Source organism: Drosophila subpulchrella, unplaced genomic scaffold, assembly GCF_014743375.2.
Source record: "Drosophila subpulchrella strain 33 F10 #4 breed RU33 unplaced genomic scaffold, RU_Dsub_v1.1 Primary Assembly Seq15, whole genome shotgun sequence".
NCBI classification, from domain to species: Eukaryota; Metazoa; Arthropoda; class Insecta; order Diptera; family Drosophilidae; genus Drosophila; species Drosophila subpulchrella.
Window position 1 is genome coordinate 3821081 of NW_023665489.1, and position 14442 is coordinate 3835522.

Here is a 14442-nt window from a genome sequence, read left to right on the forward strand (position 1 = left end):
CGTCGATGGAGTTGGAGGCGGGCCAGAGCCCCTTGTAGAGGAGACGCTCTCCTCTCTGGAGATGCCGCCGCCGCCTGCTCCCGCTGCTGGCGCTGCTCCCGCTGCCTCTGCCGACGCTGACGTCGCTGCTGGCGCCGCTGCTGGAGACGCCGCCGGAGGAGCTTATGTCGACGCCGCTAAGTATGACCACGCCATGGAGGTGGTGAGGGGTGGCCCCCGCCGGATTTCGCGGAAGTCGCGGAGATTCGTACCGAGGTGCTACTCGATACCGGTGTCATTGTGAGGAGCTCCACCAGGGAGCTCCTACTGGTCGTGGCCAAGTACGAGGCCCTGATCTCGGCGCTCACGCAGCGTAGCGCAGTCCTGGAGGACCGGCATCGGTAGTTTAAGAAGGCACCGCCGCCGCCGCCGCCGACTACCCAACCTGCTGCCCTCTGCGTATGCCTTTGCATACCCAAGCCTGCCGATGCTATCTGCCGTTCCGGTCCCGATGCCGCGAAAGCCACGTGAGACCTGGTCGGCCATAGTGCACAGCTCCGACCTGAAAATTTCGGCCAAGGAGCTGGCTTCCTCGCTAGGAGTGCGCCTGCACGAGGTGAGAGGGCTGGCGCGTGGCGGTGCCATCATCCGCACCCCATCGTCCGGCGAGATCCAGAAGGTGGTCGTCAATAAAAAGTTTGTCGAAGCTGGCCTAGAGGTCAAACAAAGCCCAGCGCAAACGCCGAAAATTGTTGTCAGCAATGTAGACACTGCGACGGCGCCAGATGACTTCATGAGCGAGCTGTCTGTCAGGGAGAATGTCTGCCGATGGTGCGGACAGACTGGCCACAGTGCACGCGTGTGCCAGATCCCGATGAAAAAAAGGCGAATTGCTGAAGGAACTGCACACAATTGTCAAAGCTGATACGTTCTCTTACAAGGCTACGGGAGGAGGAAACTTTAGGCTGCTACCAAAAGACAGCACCACCTACAGGAAAATTGTCGCATACCTGGACAACTGCCAAAAACCTTTCTAAACCTTCCAACTCAAAGAAGAGAGAGCATTTCGCATTGTCAATGTTCTTTATTAACCTTGAACCAGCTCCCACCAATAAACAAGTATTCGCGACTAACAGACTGTGTCACGCCGTTGTCACCATTGAGGAGCCGAAAAAGTTTGATGGGGTGGTGCAATGTTTCCGCTGCCATGTGCGGTAACTGTGGAGAAGAACACACAGCCTCCTACCGTGGATGCAGAAGCTACATCGAAGCCAAGAAACGCTTTAGCCCTAAGCCTAAACCAGCAACAACTTCATTTTCCATTCCTGGTCCACAGGCTAATTTTCCTGCGAGCGTTGCAGCGAACCAATCAGGCAACCCCAAACACAGCTACGCCAACGTTGCTAGGGCAGGCGCGGCTGAAAACTTCAATAACTTCGATAACAATCAATTCAATGACCAGTTATTTCTTGATGCCTTGCAGGAAAGGATAATGCGTAAAATCGAGTCCATGATGATCACCATGTTCAACCAATTCCAGAATCTAATGATGTTATTGCTCTCCGACCGGACTAATAGCCAATTTCCATAAACACCCAGCATGTAGTATGAAATGCGACGGCTTGCCTAGGAGCAAGTCTAACCACCCCACCTATTTGTACACCCCGAAAACACCCATCACAAAAACTTAATTTGTTAATTCACACCCAACGTTATCACAACATTTAATTTATTGCCCCCTGGGCAGATGTAAATAAAAACCGTACCAAATCAAAAAAAAAAATCTAATTAGTGATGCGCATGAATGGATTAACGAGATTCGTTATTCCGTATCAGACGTGTTTAATTTTTGCTCAGTTTTTAAATTCGATTTCTGCGTTTGTGGAGTGGTAACATTGCCGGAAATAGTGCTAAACTCCGTGGCTTGATCACGCGGACGGATAGTATTGTTTGCGGAGTTGTGCACGGATGAGGAGCGTCAGGAATCACTGATCACATTTGTAAGCAATTGCTGAAAATTTGGTAATTTATTTTCAATTGAGACTCGAACTAAAGGGCCTGCTGGGACCTAACAAAAATTGGGTGAGAGACTTTTGTAAACCGCCACGAAGATGTCTGAGGATCCATACATGAAGGGTGAAATGGGCTCAGATTATTGAAGCAAATGACAATTGGGACGTACCACCAGAGGGCCGTCCCTCATCGTCGCGCGCCGCGAAAATTGCTAAAACGAAGGCTGGTGCACCTGGTGGAGAAAGAGGGCGCTCCAGAGGGCGTAATTATGCGCCACCGAAGGAAGCGTCGAAAATTAAAGGTGAACTGGAGGTGAAGACCATCAAAACTGCTGTTAAAATGCGAATAGGATCGCCAACTTCACTGCCTTGTGTAAGAAGCAAGTTCCTGAAATTGCTTCCAGTCTGGGTCTATTTCATCATGTCCCACCTGCAGCAGTCGTCCTGCAGCAACGGCCGCTCAAATAGTGTCCAAAAGATCATAGAGTCCTTTGCACCTGTGAAGAAAACCACCCAGCTACGCACCTCCTCCAATAGCTCTTCCTCGTCAAACGGATCCGGTCAGAATAGTTTCATGGTAATATGACATGACCACATCCGAGTTTGTCGGAGCTTAATTTCGGAGCCCCGGGTGGAACAGATCCAGAGCTGCGCATTGAGGTTGTAATCCCTTCAGTGTGGCTTTTAATTCGGTCATGCATGTGTTTTCTTGATCCTTTCGAGAAATAGATGTCGATTTTAAAAGACTAGCTACAGCGCGACTAGCTGGGAGCGTGGGAAATCTCGGTTCTCATTTGTGAAGTAATTTAAATTAATTTCACCAGAGAATACCCTGCAGGTGCCACAGGAAAACTGCTGAGGGGGTCTTGGTTTCGACCATAGGATTAAAGAGTGCAGGTACAAGAGGAATGTCTGCCGACAGTGCGGACAGACCAGCCACGGTGCACGAGACTGTATGATCCGAATATACTACATCGAGACATGCAGCAGTGCTTGAATCCTTGACATTAACATAGCTTTATCAAAAAAAAAAGTTTATATAAATATGTTTTGTATATTCTCTAAGGTAGTTATTTTCATAATTATATTCTTGTTTAAAATATAAATCAGCGTTTTAGGTACAATAAAAAACAATAGGATTCCATTTCAGTTACGCGCCGCAGTTGTGATTTTAACGTCTTCATTGTAGAACATGCCACTGGAATGTTTCGACTACGACTGCACAGATGGCAGCAGGTCGAAAAGAGTGGCCATTCGCCAATAAAAACACTTACGCCAACCAGCTACAAAAATACCAGATTTCCATTATTCGGTATATTTGGTATTCAGTATTTAGTAAGTCATATTTCTATTATAGTTATTCAAAATATTTTGTTATTATTTAAAAGTATTTTCATTTAAAAGATATAAAAATATTAATATTGAAAAGTTAACTCGATAGGCAACTCGAATGTGTATCCGTATTTTTTGTTAAATCAAATCGCTAAACCGCAAACTTTATCCAAGTAGCAGCGCTCTGCCATAGACGTAACCATCAATACCTATGGGGACGGTTCTTTTACAAGTCGAACTCCGTTTTTGGTCAAATTTACTACTCGGTAAAGAAGAAAACCGTGTACCAGGACTTTGCCGAAAAAAATATTTATTCTGTTAGAATTTTTTAAAATTGCCAAAAAACTTCAAATTGGCGTTATATCTTTCTTACTATTTCAAGTGCCTTGCCGTGGACACTAGACATTTACGCCGCCTCGCCACGCCGGCGCCGTCGATTTTTGTGGAACAACGAAAATATAGGCGCGGCGGCCACAGCATTTTGCTTGATGCTTTTAAGTAATCGAATAAAAGAATCGCTATTGTCTCAGCTCCATCTCCCAACGTCTCATCTCTACAACATTTCACTTCTCGTGTGTTACTTTGCTTTGAATTGTGCGTCCATTTCGTGATTTCATAAAGTAAGTTTCAAATTATATTATTAGTAATACGTTTTTATGTATGTATTATATATTTTAAAAACAAATAGTAGATTAGTCACTGAGCATGTACTCAATCAAACTTCAGCGTAACACAGCTCGTAAAAGCAAAGTGTGGTATTTCTTTGGCACCTTACTAGTTATTAATGAAAAGCAATGCATTGCAGAAGACAACGTTTTTGTAAGCTGTGTTTGGGAGAACAGAAAAAAGACGACGAAACTACAATATTTTCATGGTAATACATAATTTAACTTTATTAGAATCTAAATAAGATGTAAATTGTTTCAGTGCTAAAGTACAGTCATATTCAAAGAGCTGTTCGACAGGAAACTTAAGTCGTCACCTCGAAAATTATCACAATTTACGCGATATCGATTCTCCGAGTACTTCATTGGCTGCGCAAGGGACATTACCAAATTTTTTTACCAAATTCCCAAGAGATAGAAAATGGGCGCTGGGACGTGATTAAGTTTTGCGGATGTCTAGAGATCTGCGGCCATTTCATACAATAAGCCACAATGGCATCAAAGACATCTTAACAAAATATAAAGTTAAATAATGTAAGGAAAATGCAATCAATGATTTCTTAGAAAAACAAGTGTTAATTTGTTTTTAATTTCTTGAAATTTTATGTTTCTTTAAATAAATAAAAATTGAAGAAATCTTTCAGAAAAATATATATATAAGTTAACACCGGCCAAGCGCCCCCATCCCTTCACCCCCTCTCGACCCCGATACCGGACACCGCACCTCTCTCATCACCCCTCTCGGCCACCCACAAACTGGGGCCCATGCCCTTCACTCCTCTCGGCCACACAACGACAACAAACAGTCAAATGGATACATTTTCAAGTGGCTACAATAATGCAGCCGCTAAGCTATGATTCCAGCGGCGATGCAGCAGCAGAGAAACACGACAGCGACAGCGATGCAGAGACCGAACGTCAGCGACGTCAGAACGACAGCACAGCGACAGAACGTCAGCGTGACAACGGAAGAGCACTGACAGCACGATAGCTGCCTCAGCTATAGCTGCCGCTACCCCTAACCCTCGCTGGGCCCAAACAGAAATGCAGCGCTAGCATCTGGAGCGCAGCAACACATTGGGCAAAATACCCAAAAGCGCTGCCGTCGGCCTCGGGTTTACGCAGCCGCTCTGCCAGCATTATGCTGACGTGCAGTTCTGTTTAAGCCAACCAGCCACTCCAAGAACGATTTTAGTTTTGCTTCAAGTTGGTACCAATTTCGTTGGGAAAGGCTCTAAGTAAATGGTCGATGACCAGATTCAATAGAATAGGATACAAAGGGTTGTGAGGAGTTGAATAACTCCCCACAAATAGAAGCAGTAGCAGAGGGCCGGCCGCCTACCAGATACGCGGCGAATTCGCGTAGTAACGACGCGGCGAAGAGAGTTTGGAGACTTGGATGGAGAGCGAGAGAGTTTGGAGACCAAGGATGGAGATCGAGAGAGTTTGGAGACCAATGAAGGAGAGCGAGAGAGATTGGAGACCAAGGAGCGGAGAATGAGAGAAAGGAGACTTGGCGGGCAGAGCAAGAGTGCCGTGTGCAAAAGCGGATAACGGAACTCCACCGGACTTTGGACTCTCCCGTGAACTTTGGACCGGGAGAAGAAAAGCCACATCTCGGCAGTAGAGCGGCACACAGGCGTGCCACAAGCATCACGGGAATCCGCGGGACGGCAGCTGTGGGCAGAGCATCGATTTGAAGCGGTACGTGAAGGACAAGTGGGTCAACCAGGAGGCACGAACTTTGGACCCAGCGTGCCGTGCGCAAAAGGGGAATAACGGTTCCCGGAAGCCCTATATAAGGCCGCAGAGCGCTGGCAGCTGGATCAGTCGATCACGAGGAGTCAAACCTTCAAGATCAGTTAAAGTACCAAGTGAACAGTCAGTCAAGCAAGTAATCTACGAGGGAGCTACAACCAAGCGAGTCGTCGGAAGCAGCGCCGTGGGAAGCACACAAGGAGCAAGATCGCCACGTCGAGACGTTCGGGATGGGGACATCAGGAATCTCCGAATTGAGACACAAGTGGCTGAGTTCCGGAAGGCATCACACGGCTAAGTCAAGGCGTTCGTTTTTCAACTTTGTCACGACCACACCCTGGCGAGTCGCCCGGCGGGTCTGTCAGTGTCAAGCGGAAGAGTCCTACGACGAGGAACCGTTAGTTTGGGGAGGAAAGTTGTCTGAGACCCAGCGTACCTTGCCCGACCAAGCAGGACCTGGCGTGACGGACGAGCGGTAGATCGATTTGCGGTTTTAAGAGGCGAACGCCTGGAGAGCCCTACGATTACCGGCGAAGTTCCTGAACAGCAACCGCCCAACTCCCCGAGTGCCAGAACGACAAGCTACTGGTCAGGAGACAACGCAGAAGACATCGGCAGCGACGCCAGCAGTAGGGTGAAGTCGGGTGGAACGTTCGTCTGCGCTAGGCGTAAAGCAAAGTGAACTGCTAGGCAGCCTCCTGGCGATCTGAGCAAGAACCTAGCGGGACCGTCCGGGACAGAGCAAGGGACGGGTATTGCCTCGAAAGGCGTCGGCCTGGAGAGCAAGGCTTGTTCACCCTAGTCTGAGAACGGTGACGCTTCCCTAAGCCCACAAGGCCGAACTCCCTGCGAGTCTAAGGCGCAACAAGCGACCCAGAGGCAGCGCGTCGGCGAGTGAGCAGAGGCGGCCACTACGAGCGTCCCGAGACCCAGGAGCCAAGCGGAAGCCGAGTCAACGCGTCGCCAAGCCAGAAGGAGGAGCACCAGCAGCCGGCGGAACCAGAGCAAGGCGATACAGAAGCCAGCATAGCCACACACCCGCTGTACCAATACCACGAGAATAAGTCCCACTGTTGCCATTTGAACCCTTTGTTTTCTCACTGATCTACGGGGCAGTCACGTCATATAAATTTGGTGGGACGAACACACAATCTTCTGAGCTAGCCGCACAAATCTCGTAGCGAGCAGACATACAAAATCAGTTCGTTACATCTGGCGCCCAACGTGATTGTCCCAACAGTGAGAACAGCACAGTAAAAATGGAAAAGAAGTGGATTTACCGCCTCAAGAAGGAAGACTTCGCCCATGTCGCACAGAGGCTCAATGTCGCCCTGGAGGGCAGGCTAGACGACATGAGGAAGGCACTATCGGAATACTACTCCGAAACAGAGAATGATCCACAACTCGTCGACATCTGGGCCGAGCTGGAGACAACATACGACGACAGAGCCGGCCCAAGCATTACGCTAACGAACGCTGAAGGGGAAAACCTGGTGGCAAGCCTGAGCATTGACAACATGCAAAAAGAGGCCCACAGGAGAGAATTAAGCCAAGAAAAGAAAACAGCAGCGCTGACCCCGAGACCAAGCCAGTCGGACTATGCAAAGGTCGCTAAACAGGTCCGCGAATGGTCGTTCAGGTTCGACGGGGCGGAAAATCCATTCGAGTTCCTGGAGCAGGTAGAATGGTCCGCCAACACGTACGGTTTGGAGCTTGATATGATCCCTCGAGCGATGCCGGAGTTGCTAAAAGGAAGGGCTTTGAAATGGTTCATCGCCAACAATAAGCAGTGGAGAACTTGGGCAGAATTCATTGAAAGTTTCCACACATATTTCCTGCCAAGAGATTTCTTCACCAGGCTGGCGGACCAGGTCCGGCAAAGGAAGCAAGGGATCAGCGAGTCGTTCAAGGACTACATGATCGACATGCAGACGATGGTGAGGCCACTTAACTATTCTACGAAAGAGACGCTAAGGGTCATTAAAGAGAACTGCACCCCAAGCCTACGGATGTTCTTAAGAGCATACAAAGTGTCGGACCTGGACACGCTAATGATCCTAGCCGATGAGTACGAAGAACTTGAAAAGGAACGGGAAGTCTTCGCACAGGAGAACAAGTTCTTAAAGACAAAGTCGGCGTCACCAGCACAGGTGACATGCAGGAGATGCGAGGAGGTAGATAACCAGGACACACGAGGAAACGACCAATGGTCACCAGCACGCCAAGCCAGACGACAGCAGGCAACAGAAGCACCACGCGGAGGCCATTGGGCATCACCCCCACAGCAACAGAGACAGCCAAACAATACCTTGTGGAGGCCGCCAAGCAACACACAGAGGCCACAAGATGCCACCCATATCAAAGACCCGCAGGAGGCCTGTCGGAAATGCGGTGGGAACGGACACTGGGCTAGAGGATGTCGAAACCAGCGGCTGCTGTTTTGCTGGATATGCGGCAAGGTGGGTGTTAGGAGCGTCGATTGCTGCCAACGATCGGGAAATGGCCAGCGATCTCAGCCGCAGAGAGGCGAGCGGGGATCGCACAATGCCACCTCTCCAAACTAACGGGCAAGCTAATCGAGGAGGAGCAGCAGTTGTCCGCAGCTGTGACGATTGGTGGGAAAAGCTACAAAGCCACAATCGACACCGGAGCAACGGCAAGCTTCGTTAGCGAAGAATTGGTGGAGAATATTGCTGCTCTAGGAAAGATTACCAGGAAGAGACGGCAAGTTAGGTTGGCAGATGGAAGGTGCGGCGGAATTGATGCGCAGCTCGAGGTGGAGGTCAAATTCGGCAACAAACAAGTGACCATGAGCCTGTTGATTTTACCCGGGGTAGTGGATCCATTAGTGTTGGGATGGAACTTCCTGAAACAAGTCGGAACCGAGATAAGGTGTGCTGGACACGAAATAATAATACCAGCCAGGAACCGACACAATGGATGGCTCGAGGAGAAGCTATCAGTAGCAGTCGTTCAACAAGTAAGCGAGTTTGACGATACTACAGCGTTCCTTGAAACAGAGCTGGCAGACTTCAGCACAATGTCGGGAACCTCGAATATGGCAGAAAACCAGATCAAAATGAAGGACGACATGCCAATCAAGCAGAGATACTACCCAAAGAACCCAAAAATTCAAGGGGAAATCAACCCAAAGGTGGACGAGCGTCTCCAAATGGGGTTCATAGAGCATTCAAAGAGCCCATACAGCTCCCCCATCGTGATGGTGAAAAAGAAGATAGGCAAGTGGAGATTGTGTGTCGACTTCAGGCAGATCAACGCGAAGTCAGTGAAGGATGCCTACCCAATGCCCCGCATAAACTACATCCTAGATCAACTAAGGGAAGCGCGGTACATCAGCAGTTTGGACCTGAAGGATGGATACTGGCAGATCCCACTGGAAGAAAGTAGCAGGCAATATACAGCGTGTACGGTACCAGGCAAAGGTCTGTTTCAGTGGAGGGTAATGCCGTTCGGACTTGACTCGGCGTCGGCAACGTTTCAGCGAGTCTTGGACCAAGTAATTGGCCCCGAGATGTCACCTCACGCATTCGCTTACCAGGATGACATAATAGTGATCGGTTGCACGCTGGAAGAACACAAAAGAAACCTGAGGGAAGTGTTCCGGCGTCTAAAGGAGGCAAACCTGAGGCTGAATCCAGAAAAATGCCAATTCTTCAAAAAGGAGCTGCTGTACCTGAGACATCGAGTGACGAGCGAGGGAATAGGAACAGATCCAGAAAAAGTAGCCGCCATCGCCGAACTAGAACCGCCATCGACTGTCAAAGAGCTCCGGCAATACCTAGGAGTAGCGTCGTGGTACCGCCGATTTGTACCAGATTTTTCCAGAATCGTCAAACCCCTGAACGACCTGCTGCGCAAAGGCAGTAAGTGGGAGTGGACACCAGAGCACCAGATGGCGTTTGAGGAGGTTAAGGCAAGACCCGTGGCAGATCCAGTGCTAGCATGCCCGGACTTTAGTAGAACTTTCGTCCTACAAACAGACGCCAGCGACTACGGCAGCGGAGCGATACTGACCCAGGACACCGAAAAGGGCGAAAGAGTAATCTCCTACTCGAGCCGAACACTGAACGGCGCGGAAAAGATCTATTCGACAACGGAGAAGGAGTGTTTGGCGATCGTCTGTGCGATCCGGAAGCCCAGGCCATATCTGGAAGGTTACCACTTTAAGGTAGTAACCGACCACATGGCCCTGAAGTGGCTCAACAGCATCGAAAGCCCTTCAGGAAGGATCGCCAGATGGGCCCTGGAGCTACAACAGTACGACTTTGAGATAGCGTACAGAAAGGGTCAGCTAAACGTGGTGGCCGACGCATTATCGAGACAACCACTACCAGAGACGCTACGAGGATTAAAAGAGGCATCGGCAACAATAACTTCAGGAGGGTGCAGCTGGATCAAGGACATGGGCGAAAAGATAAGGACCCAACCGCAGAAGTACCCGGACTATGTTATGGATGGTGAGACACTGTACAGAAACATACCTCACCGAGCAGGCAGCGAAGACGACGCGTCATGAAAGATGTGCGTCCCAAAGTCGCTACGAGAAACAGTGTTGAGGGAAAACCACGACGCACCATCTGCGGGACACGTAGGAAGCCGAAGGACAATTGCACGGTTGGCAGCCCGATACTACTGGCCGGGCATGCATAGAGACGCCCGAGCCCACGTACGAAAATGCGAGATTTGCATGCGGTTTAAGCCCAATCAGATGCAGGCTGCAGGGAAGATGTTGACCCAAGTGCCGGAGGAACCATGGGCCACGGTATGTGCAGACTTCGTTGGACCCCTACCAAGATCTAAGCACGGGAACCAAATGCTGCTGGTCATGATAGACAGGTTTTCGAAATGGACGGAACTGGTGCCCCTACGCAGTGCGACAGCAGAGTCGCTCAAGAAGGCGTTTAGGGAGCGCATAATAGCAAGGTACGGGGTCCCGAAGGTGGTCATAACGGACAACGGAGTTCAGTTTGCAAGCCGCATCTTTAAAACATTCCTGGCTGAAATGGGTATCTGACAACAGTTCACCGCACCATACACACCACAAGAGAATCCGACCGAACGAGCAAACAGAACGGTCAAGACCATGATTGCGCAATTCGCAGGGCTGGACCAGAGAAACTGGGACGAGAAGTGGCCGGAGATCATGCTAGCAGTGAACACGAGCACATCGGAATCCAACGGCCATACACCGGCGTTTCTCACCCAGGGCAGGGAACCACGTCTAACCAGTAGCCTATATGATAAGGAAACCCTAGGCTCTGGACGAGCTACGGAGACCCCTGAGGAAAATGCCAACAAATTGAGGGAGGTATTCGAGATCGTACGGCGAAATATGGAAAAGGCGTCTCAGGACCAAGCCAGACACTATAATCTGAGAAGAAGGCAATGGTCACCAGCGGTGGGCGACATAGTGTGGGCCAAGGAACATCACCTGTTCAAAGCGGCTGAAGGATTCGCTGCAAAACTAGCCCCGAGGTACGATGGCCCTTACCAGGTGGTAGATTTCGTCTCTCCAGTGATCTGCAAAATTCGCCACACACAGTCGAAGAAAGAAAGGACGGTTCACGTTGGTGAGCTCAAGCAACAACAAAACGAGCAGACAGCAGATGCGTCAGATGTCTAACAACAGGTACGAGGCGACAGGATTAGGCGTCAGGCCGAAGCGAGAGTCATCCATACGCCACACGGAAAGGACAATCAGGATAGCACAAGGACATGGATAAGGATTTCTCGTTGATCCAGACTGCGAGGCCAAAGGATTATGCGTCAGGCCGAAGCGAGAGTCATCCAAACGCCACGCAGGAAGATCAACCATAAATATAGGTCATAAGGATACGGGTAACATATAGGGATCCAACCGCAAGGCAGCAGGATTCAGCGTCGGGCAGTTGCCAGAGTCATCCGCGATCACGCCAGGCGGAAGGGACACTTACAAAACAGCACAAGGATACGGGTAACGTATAGGGATCAACTCGCAGTGGCAACAGGATTCAGCGTCGGGCAGTTGCCAGAGTCATCCGTGGTTAGGCCATGCGGGAAGGACACGGACAAGGTCGACAACAACAGTAGCGAAAGCACATCACGTCACCAAGGATACCCCAACAACACCCGAAGGTCACCCTAGGGATAGCCCAACGATACCCAAAGGACACCCCAACAATACCTCTAAGTGTACCCAAAGGACACCCGAAGGACACCTTGGTGTGCCCAAAGGATACCCGAAGGACACCCCAACAATACCTCTAAGTGTTCCCAAAGGACACCCGAAGGATACCCTAAGTGTGCCCAAAGGATACCCGAAGGACACCCCAACAATACCTCTAAGTGTACCCAAAGGACACCCGAAGGATACCCTAGGGATAGCCCAACGATGCCCAAGGATACCAAGGATACCAACCAGGAACGCCCCGAAGCAAGGTGTAGGCCCAAGGACAACTTCCAAGAATACTCACCAAGGGTGATCAAGGTAGGGTCTCAAGCAAGTTGGTTACGGAACCGGGAGGTACAACGAACCGCAGCATCCAGAGTGCCACGGTGATCTGAGGGAGTACAACTTGTGGCTTACGAAGAAAGGGGGAAGACGGTACAGCAAAGAGAGCTGTACCGTAAGAGAGCGAGCGCCCCAAAGAAAGCACAACGGTATCGGGCAAAAGGAAGGCGCGCAACCGAGGTTTCATGTATGGGGAGCCTGGCGACGGTCGAGCACTAAAAATCAGAACACCAAAATGAGCACACGTGTCACCAGAGCCGAAGCACGCAGGAGGATGGCGGCCCTCCAGGAACCTCGCCCGGGGCAAGGATGGTCGGAGACCGGCCTACCCGAGCTCCGCGGCGGGCCCTGGAGCGCACCCGAGACGAGGACTCCGCATCAGAACCCGCGGTGAGCTCCGACAGCGACGTAGAGGTGGTCGGCGATCACGTCGGCGAGGAGAGAGAGTTGCGACTCCGGAAGGCGGCCGCGGGCGGTCGGATACCGCGCGGGACGACGGACGTCGGTGGAGCAGAACTCCCGAGGAGCCACTCGGAGGATGTCTGTCGGGCCACCGAGGAGACTCGGAAACGGTTCCGGGACCGGGAGCCGTCGGACGAGGAGCAGCAGCGGTCGACGGAGGAGGAGGCGAGATGGCTGGCGCGGCTGCGGCAGGACCACGAGGCGGCGGCGGCGCGATGGCATGCCCGCTTGCGAGAGGCGGAGGAAGAGGAGCGACGGCTGTGGGAGGCACCGGTGGAGGACTCGTGGGAAGTGCCACCCACTCCCCGCTACGAGGGGGAGTGGCTCACAGACGACGCTCGAGACGGCGACGGAGGGGCACCGTTGGCCACGCCGCCGTGGAGGCCGGTCCGGCCACCCACGCCGCGATACATCGAGCCACAGCGACCGGAGGAGCACACGCCAAGCGAAGAGGCGACCGCGCAGCCGATGCCACAACCACAGGAGGAGGAAGTCCACCAGGCACGGGCGGAGGAGCCGTCGGTGGTGCGGACGGAGGCGCCGGCCGCGCACGTGAGCCACAGCACACGGGCGTTCGTGGCCGAGGGCGTGCGGTGGCGGCAGCAGACGCTGGTATGGACGTGGCCCGAGGGGCCCGCGACAGGACCGACGAAGGAGGAGCCCAGGATATGGGAGGAGGGGGTACCCAAGGTCAACCCTCGGGACCCCCGGACAAGAAGCCGACAGGATGCGTGGGTCCCGCCGACACCAAGCACGGGCCCGCCAACACCGGCGACGACGGCAACGACGGGGGAGGCAGAGTCGCTGGAGAAGGGACCGTGGGTGTGGCCCGAGCCACCGGCCACCCAAAGACCTCCGTTGCAGCGGCAAGTTTCGACGCCCGGATCGACGCGCCCGCGGCCGCAGTTCATGCGGGAAGTGTCGGCCCCGGAAGAAGGCGGTTGGCACGAGGTTGTCAGGAGCGAGTGGCCGGAGAGGATAGAGGAGGCACCCGCGATCGCGACGGCACGGCGGAAGGGCGGCAGGCGTTGCGTCCTGGTCAACAACGGCGGAAGGAGGTAAGGAAACAAAAAAAAAAACACAATGGTTTCCCAAGTAGCAAGAGAAGGCGGTACGGGGCCAAGATTTTGATTGGGGGTGGCTGGAAGAAGAACGGGGCATGCATGGGCCACTCCAGCAACATGTAAGTCAAATGGTCTTAGTACAGGAAGAAGAAATTAACGTCAATTACTTACCTGCTGTCCCGATTGCAAAGTGAATGCGAAGTCCTCTCCGCACCCGCTCTCGAGAGCTGCCAATATGGAGTCTGGTGCAGCCGATAGAGGACGAGTGAAGGGCGAGAGAGGACAAAAGGAGAGAGAAGGAGTAAAGGAAATGCAAAAGAAACTTACCTATGAAAATTGCAAAATCACCACGAGCCAGGGAAGGGGGCGCCTCGGTAGGCGATCGATTGGCACTAGACGATAGTGCGATCGATGGGTACACGAAAATGGTAATATCGGCCAAAGGTGGAAATATCGCAACGAGCAGGTGGCAACGCCGCACCGTCGATATCGATAACGCACATCGATCACGCACGAATGGTGTGACCAGGCGGAGGAAGCGAATAAAAGGAGTAGAACGCAGCAATGAGCAGCGAGCTGGGGATCGATAGCACACGAGTATCGATGTCCCAGTGGAGTCAGGAAAATATCGGCGCGGGAGATTCAAGCTGCTACGAGGA

The 14442-nt window shown here is 51.8% G+C and overlaps 1 protein-coding gene across 1 annotated transcript; it reads left to right on the forward strand.

The window, feature by feature from the left end:
- The first annotated feature begins 2090 nt into the window (after positions 1–2090).
- Positions 2091–13906, forward strand: LOC119558934 (putative lysozyme-like protein). The gene is made up of 4 exons (XM_037872131.1): positions 2091–2115; positions 2168–2568; positions 12513–12868; positions 12955–13906. The coding sequence occupies exons 1-4, from the start codon at positions 2091–2093 to the stop codon at positions 13904–13906; spliced, it is 1734 nt and encodes a 577-aa protein (XP_037728059.1).
- Positions 13907–14442: the final 536 nt, after the last annotated feature.

Bases quoted from the DNA above. Each gene is read 5' to 3' on its own strand.
- LOC119558934 (XM_037872131.1), top strand. From the start codon at position 2,091: ATGTCTGAGGATCCATACATGAAGG. The intron at 2,116-2,167 runs GTGAAATGGGCT...ACGTACCACCAG, and splicing joins TGAGGATCCATACATGAAGG to AGGGCCGTCCCTCATCGTCG. The intron at 12,869-12,954 runs GTCGACGGAGGA...CCCGCTTGCGAG, and splicing joins TCGGACGAGGAGCAGCAGCG to AGGCGGAGGAAGAGGAGCGA.